The sequence below is a fragment of the Salmo salar genome, chromosome 14 (assembly GCF_965601325.2).
Source record: "Salmo salar chromosome 14, fSalSal1, whole genome shotgun sequence".
NCBI lineage: Eukaryota > Metazoa > Chordata > Actinopteri > Salmoniformes > Salmonidae > Salmo > Salmo salar.
Window position 1 is genome coordinate 53,054,642 of NC_138304.1, and position 7,859 is coordinate 53,062,500.

The 7,859-nt window shown below is 46.4% G+C and overlaps 1 protein-coding gene across 1 annotated transcript in view; it reads right to left on the reverse strand.

Moving 5' to 3' along the window:
- Window positions 1–1,721: 1,721 nt before the first annotated feature.
- Window positions 1,722–7,859, reverse strand: part of mtcl1 (microtubule crosslinking factor 1) — a 268,316-nt gene continuing 262,178 nt past the window's right edge. Inside the window, exon 18 of the mRNA XM_045694519.2 lies at window positions 1,722–2,699. Within this exon, the coding sequence (XP_045550475.2) occupies window positions 2,469–2,699 (231 nt within the window). The 3' untranslated portion in view covers window positions 1,722–2,468. The remainder of the gene's footprint in view (window positions 2,700–7,859) is intronic.

Here is a 7,859-nt window from a genome sequence, read left to right on the forward strand (position 1 = left end):
CACGACAAGAGAGACAACGCAACACTACATAAAGAGAGACCTAAGACAACAACATAGCAAGGCAGCGACACATAACAACACAGCATGGTAGCAACACCACATGACAATACAACATGGTAGCAACACAACATGGTAGCAACACCACATGACAACACAACATGGTAGAAACACAACATGGTAGCAGAACAACATGGTAGAAACACAACATGGTAGCAGCGCAAAACATGGTACAAGCATTATTGGGCACAGACAACAGCACAAAGGGCAGGAAGGTAGAGACAACAATACATCACACTTTTGGCATTCTCTCAACCAGCTTCATGAGGTAGTCACCTGGAATATATTTCAATTAACAGGTGTGCCTTGTTAAAAGTTAATTTTTGGAATTTCTTTCTTTCTCAATGCGTTTGAGCCAATCAGTTGTGTTGTGACAAGGTAGGGTTGGTATACAGAAGATAGCCCTATTTGCTAAAAGACCAAGTCCATATTATGGCAAGAACAGCTCAATTAATCAAAGAGAAACAACAGTCAATCATCAATAAGGAACATTTCAAGTGCAGTCGCAAAAACCATCAAGTGATATGATGAAACTAGCTCTCATGAGGACGGCCACAGGAAAGGGAGACCCAGAGTTATCTCTGCTGCAGAGGATAAGTTCATTAGAGTTACCAGCCTTAGAAACTGTAGCCCAAATAAATGCTTCACAGAGTTCAAGTACATTTTACATTTACATTTTAGTCATTTAGCAGACGCTCTTATCCAGAGCAACTTACAGTAATGAATGCATACATTTCATAATTTTTTTTCCCGTACTGGTCCCCAGTGGGAAGTAACAGACACATCTCAACATCAACTGTTCAGAGGAGACTGCGTGAATCAGGCCTTCATGGTCGAATTGCTGCAAAGAAACCACTACTAAAGGACACCAATAAGAAGAAGAGACTTGCTTGGGCCAAGAAACACGAGCAGTAGACATCAGACCGGTGGAAATCTGTCCTTTGGTCTGATGAGACCAAATTTGAGATTTTTGGTTCCAACCGCCGTGTCTTTGTGAGACGCAGAGTAGGTGAACGGATGATCTCCACATGTGTGGTTCCCACCGTGATGCATGGAGGAGGAGGTGTGATGGTGTGGGGGTTCTTCATGGCTACCACAGCATTCTGCAGCAGTACGCCATCCCATCTGGTTTGCGCTCATTTTTTTAAAACAGGACAATGACCCAAAACACACCTCCAGGCTGTGTAAGGGCTATTTGACCAAGAAGGAGAGTGATGGAGTGCTGCATCAGATGACCTGGTCACCACAATCACCCGACCTCAACCCAATTGAGATGGTTTGGGATGAGTTGGACCGCAGAGTGAAGTAAAAGCATCAGCATATGTAGGAACTCGTTCAAGACTTTTGGAAAAGTATTCCCGATGAAGCTGGTTGAGAGAATGCCAAGAGTGTGCAAAGCTGTCATCAAGGCAAAGGGTGGCTACTTTGAAGAATCTCAAATATAATTTTTATTTTTTATTTGTTTAACACTTTTTTGGTTACTACATGATTCCATATGTGTTATTTCATAGTGTTGATGTCTTCACTATTATTCTACAATGTAGAAAATAGTAAAAATAAAGAAAAACCCTTGAATGAGTAGGAGTGTCCAAACGTTTGATTGGTACTGTGTGTGTATATATATATATATATATATATATATATATATATATAATATACTATACTATGTATTGCATACATATATACACACATGTGGAACTATGAGTAAATCAAGTAGAGGCACATCTGACGGTAATGTTTGGATGATGTCATTGTTTTTGTTGTTACAGTACTATCCAGGTTCTTTTCATTACGGAGTTCAAAGTTTTAAGTTCCAGTTCTGTTGAGTTCCTGGTTGGTTAGCTGGTGCTACAGGGGCTCAACCCTGTTACAAATCTCCCCCCCTCCCCCCACCCCCTACGAATCCCTACGAGAGTGGGGGGGGGGGGGGGGGGGGGGGTCTGAGGTACCCTGTCTGTTCAGGAGAAGAGGAGGTGAGGGAGGAGCAGGAGAGAGGAGGAGTAGGAGAGAGGAGGAGTAAGGAAGAGTGGAGGAGGATAGAGTGTGGACAGTTCCATCAGGAGAGAGGAGGGAGGAGAAGAGGAGAGAAGCAGGAGAGAGGAGGGAGGAGAGAAGCAGGAGAGAGGAGAGAGGAGAGAAGCAGGAGAGAGGAGGGAGGAGAGAAGCGGGAGAGAGGAGGGAGGAGAAGAGGAGAGAAGCAGGAGAGAGGAGGGAGGAGAGAAGCAGGAGAGAGGAGGGAGGAGGGAAGCAGGAGAGGATGGAGGAGAGAAGCGGGAGAGAGGAGGGAGGAGAGGGAGTAGAGGAGGACTAGGAAAGATGGGTCTGAGGTACTGGCAGGGTTTCACAGGAGAGACAGAGAGTGGAGCGAGTAAAGGGAGTTAAGGAGGACAAGGGTATGGTGATGGTTCCTGTCATGACTCTGCTGGTCCAGTCTCGTCCAGGTCCGGTATAGAGGTGGACCCTGTCCTAGTCTTACTGGTCCCAGTCACCATGGGGAAGGTGAGCCTCCGCTCTGTGACGTCTCGCCAGCCTCGGTGGGAGGAGGGGGCTGCCCAGCGGGAGGGGGGGCGGCGGTTGGCTGGCCTCGCCGGACGCAGGAAACACGACTCTAGGGGTGGAGCCACCGGAGAGCGAGGGAGGTCCTTCAGGAGAGGAGGAAGTAGATGTGAGAGAGAGAAAGATAGAGACAAAATAGCTTCCTATATTCATAGGTTTTCATGATGATTATTTTAAGAATTAGAAAAAGACATGACCCAAGAGAGAGGAAAAGAAGTATTAACAAAAGCAAGTGTGATTAAAACAGCAAGGCAAATAATGACCACAGTATAAATCTAGCAGGATGAAACACCATGTGGAGGAAATACAGTGTGATGAAACAGGTGGAGGAACTACAGCGTGATGAAACACCAGGTGGAGGAACTACAGCGTGGTGAAACACCAGGTGGAGGAACTACAGCGTGATGAAACACCAGGTGGAGGAACTACAGCGTGATGAAACACCAGGTGGAGGAACTACAGCGTGATGAAACACCAGGTGGAGGAACTACAGCGTGATGAAACACCAGGTGGAGGAACTACAGCGTGATGAAACACCAGGTGGAGGAACTACAGCGTGATGAAACACCAGGTGGAGGAACTACAGCGTGATGAAACACCAGGTGGAGGAACAACAGCGTGATGAAACACCAGGTGGAGGAACTACAGCGTGATGAAACACCAGGTGGAGGAACTACAGCGTGATGAAACACCAGGTGGAGGAACTACAGCGTGATGAAACACCAGGTGGAGGAACTACAGCGTGATGAAACACCAGGTGGAGGAACTACAGCGTGATGAAACACCAGGTGGAGGAACTACAGCGTGATGAAACACCAGGTGGAGGAACTACAGCGTGATGAAACACCAGGTGAAGGAACTACAGCGTGATGAAACAGGTGGAGGAACTACAGCGTGATGAAACAGCTGAAGGAACTACAGCGTGATGAAACAGGTGAAGGAACTACAGCGTGATGAAACACCAGGTGGAGGAACTACAGCGTGATGAAACACCAGGTGGAGGAACTACAGCGTGATGAAACACCAGGTGGAGGAACTACAGCGTGATGAAACACCAGGTGGAGGAACTACAGCGTGATGAAACACCAGGTGGAGGAACTACAGTGTGATGAAACACCAGGTGGAGGAACTACAGTGTGACGAAACACCAGGTGGAGGAACTACAGCGTGACGAAACACCAGGTGGAGGAACTCCAGCGTGATGAAACACCAGGTGGAGGAACTCCAGCGTGATGAAACACCAGGTGGCGGAACTACAGCGTGATGAAACACCAGGTGGAGGAACTACAGCGTGATGAAACACCAGGTGGAGGAACTACAGCGTGATGAAACACCAGGTGGAGGAACTACAGCGTGATGAAACACCAGGTGGAGGAACTACAGCGTGATGAAACACCAGGTGGAGGAACTACAGCGTGATGAAACACCAGGTGGAGGAACTACACCGTAATGAAACACCAGGTGGAGGAACTACAGTGTGATGAAACACCAGGTGGAGGAACTACAGCGTGATGAAACACCATGTGGAAGAACTACAGCGTGATGAAACACCAGGTGGACGAACTCCAGCGTGATGAAACACTAGGTGGAGGAACTACAGCATGATGAAACACCAGGTGGAGGAACTACAGTGTGATGAAACACCAGGTGGAGGAACTACAGCGTGATGAAACACCAGGTGGAGGAACAACAGCGTGATGAAACACCAGGTGGAGGAACTACAGCGTGATGAAACACCAGGTGGAGGAACTACAGCGTGATGAAACACCAGGTGGAGGAACTACAGCGTGATGAAACACCAGGTGGAGGAACTACAGCGTGATGAAACACCAGGTGGAGGAACTACAGCGTGATGAAACACCAGGTGGAGGAACTACAGCGTGATGAAACACCAGGTGAAGGAACTACAGCGTGATGAAACAGGTGGAGGAACTACAGCGTGATGAAACAGCTGAAGGAACTACAGCGTGATGAAACAGGTGAAGGAACTACAGCGTGATGAAACACCAGGTGGAGGAACTACAGCGTGATGAAACACCAGGTGGAGGAACTCCAGCGTGATGAAACACCAGGTGGCGGAACTACAGCGTGATGAAACACCAGGTGGAGGAACTACAGCGTGATGAAACACCAGGTGGAGGAACTACAGCGTGATGAAACACCAGGTGGAGGAACTACAGCGTGATGAAACACCAGGTGGAGGAACTACAGCGTGATGAAACACCAGGTGGAGGAACTACAGCGTTATGAAACACCAGGTGGAGGAACTACAGCGTGATGAAACACCAGGTGGAGGAACTACAGCGTGATGAAACACCAGGTGGAGGAACTACACCGTAATGAAACACCAGGTGGAGGAACTACAGTGTGATGAAACACCAGGTGGAGGAACTACAGCGTGATGAAACACCATGTGGAAGAACTACAGCGTGATGAAACACCAGGTGGACGAACTCCAGCGTGATGAAACACTAGGTGGAGGAACTACAGCATGATGAAACACCAGGTGGAGGAACTACAGTGTGATGAAACACCAGGTGGAGGAACTACAGCGTGATGAAACACCAGGTGGAGGAACTACAGCGTGATGAAACACCATGTGGAAGAACTACAGCGTGATGAAACACCAGGTGGACGAACTCCAGCGTGATGAAACACCAGGTGGAAGAACTACAGCGTGATGAAACACCAGGTGGAGGAACTACAGCGTGATGAAACACCAGGTGGAGGAACAACAGCGTGATGAAACGGGTGGAGGAACTACAGCGTGATGAAACACCAGGTGGAGGAACTACAGCGTAATGAAACAGGTGGAGAAGCAAGTTAGTTAGCATGAATGATGATGCAGCTACTCCACTCCACTGCTGTGGTTTAAAATGTCCTATCCTTGGTTCTACGTATCATATGAATGATGAGGGAAATCTAAACCGCAAGTCTACATCTAGCTCTGCTATAAATACACAGATGAGGGGGTGGCAACAGAACACCAGGATGGAGGAAGTGTTTCTGCCTCCACAGATAAAAAAATAAAATATATATATATATATATATATATATTTATTTGAATCTGATGTTACGAATTCTGTTTTCTAGCCTACTTTTAGAAGCATTAATCAAAACAATACATCAATGAAACCAGTCAATCAACAGGTAAGTCCTACCCAGGTAATGACAGTACATAACATTAAATGATACCATGGAAGCGTATTAGAGGTCGACCACACAATGTTGCTTTCAGTTTCATCACATCCACTCAGCATGCAGCCACGTTTAGCAGTAACTTCCTGTTTAAAAAAAATAAAAAATAAAATGTTTTACAACCTCTAACCTCACGGCCCGGGGTCACGGGGGGGGGGGTCACGTTTAGCAGTAACTTCCTGTTTAAAAAAAAATAATAATAATAATGTTTTACAACCTCTAACCTCATGGCCCGGGGTCACAGGGTCACAGGGGTCACGTTTAGCAGTAATGACCCACTGGAACGTTCAATTAAATTTGAGATGCATGCAGACGATGTCACACGCACGCTAATTTGTCCTCGTTAATGAAGCTTAGAAAGGTTGTTATGGTGAGAGAACAGTGAACGAGGAGAAAGCAAGCTCGTACTGTGGTAACAGATCCAGTATGTTTTGTGAACAGCGCACAGACAGCAGTCAGAAGACCTATCAGAAATACAACGGTGTCACGGTGTTAGATAAGACACCTTGGGTCATACTGTCACGCCCCTGATCTGTTTCACCTGTCCTTGTGCTTGTCTCCACCTCCCCCTCCATGTGTCGCCCCTGTTCACAATAATCCCCTGGGTATTTATACCTGTGTTCTCTGTTTGTTTGTTTGTTGCCAGTTCGTCTTGTTCGTTCAAGCCCACCAGCGTTTTTCCTGTCAGCTCCTATCATTTCCCAGCCTCGTCCTCCTGGTTTCCTCGTCCTCCTCCTTTCCTCGTCCTCCTGGTTTTTGACCTTTGCCTGTCCTGTACCCGCACGCCTGACCACTCTGCCTGTCCCTGACCCTGAGCCAGCACTGCCGTCCTGTACCTTTGCACCACTTCTGGATTACCGACCTCTGCCTGACCCTGAGCCAGCACTGCTGTCCTGTACCTTTGCCTTACCCTGGATTTCTCGACCCCTGCCTGCCTTGACCTGTCTTTGCCTGCCCCTGTTGCTACAATAAACATTGTTACTTCGACAGTCTGCATCTGGGTCTGACCTTGATTCCTGATACATACAGGACCAGTCGGAAGACCTATCAGAAATACAACGATGTTAGATAGACACCTTGGGTCATACAGGACCAGTCAGAAGACCTATCAGAAATACAACAGTGTTAGACAGACACCTTGGGTCATACAGGACCAGTCAGAAGACCTATCAGAAATTCAACAGTGTTAGATAGACACCTTGGGTCATACAGGACCAGTCAGAACAACAACTGTTGTGGTGTACATTATGGCTCCAGAAGAGTCATCTTTCTCTGTTTTCGTTTTAGTCGACCACCTATACTTCCCCTTAGATTTAAAAAATAAATAAAACATTAACATAACTGAAAACTGGGGAAACTTTATTCCACACAAGTGGTTCTTCTGGCCTCTACCATGTGTAAGGCCAGACGTATGGACAGAAAACCCGAGGACTCTTTGGGTCAGTTGACAGTTGATTTGTGATCTTCTTAAAATAAATATGAATGAATACATAGAGATATTAAATACCACATTAGACCATGCAGACACCTATGATGATAATAATCAAGAGGGCGAAAGAAAAAAAAACGCACACCTATTTAGGCGAGATGCTGGCTAGCGTAGCGGAACACTTAAAAAAATATAAAGGAGAGCCACACTCTCTAGGAGATACAAAAATATATTATGTCCAATGTTTCGACAGACGAGCTGTCTACATCGGGGTATAATGACAAACACTGCGGGGTGACTCATTTATATAGTGTTAAAAGACACACACACAGGTGTCTGTAATCATGGCCGGGTTGTGGCCTGATATCATTGGTTAATTCTCATATATTAAATTAGCATACAAAAAAACAAAACATAAAAGGATAGCGTACGATCATAGATACAATTTGTCTACATAAGCCTACAAACATTTACAATAGCAAAATCACAAGAATCACAAGAATGGCTTCAGATCAAAGTCTACGTTGAGACCGAAGGGAGCAAGGGTCTTTAAATTAAAGATCCAGGCAGCAGCTCGTTTAAACAATAAATTGTCGAGGTCACCCCCTCTCCTAGGGAG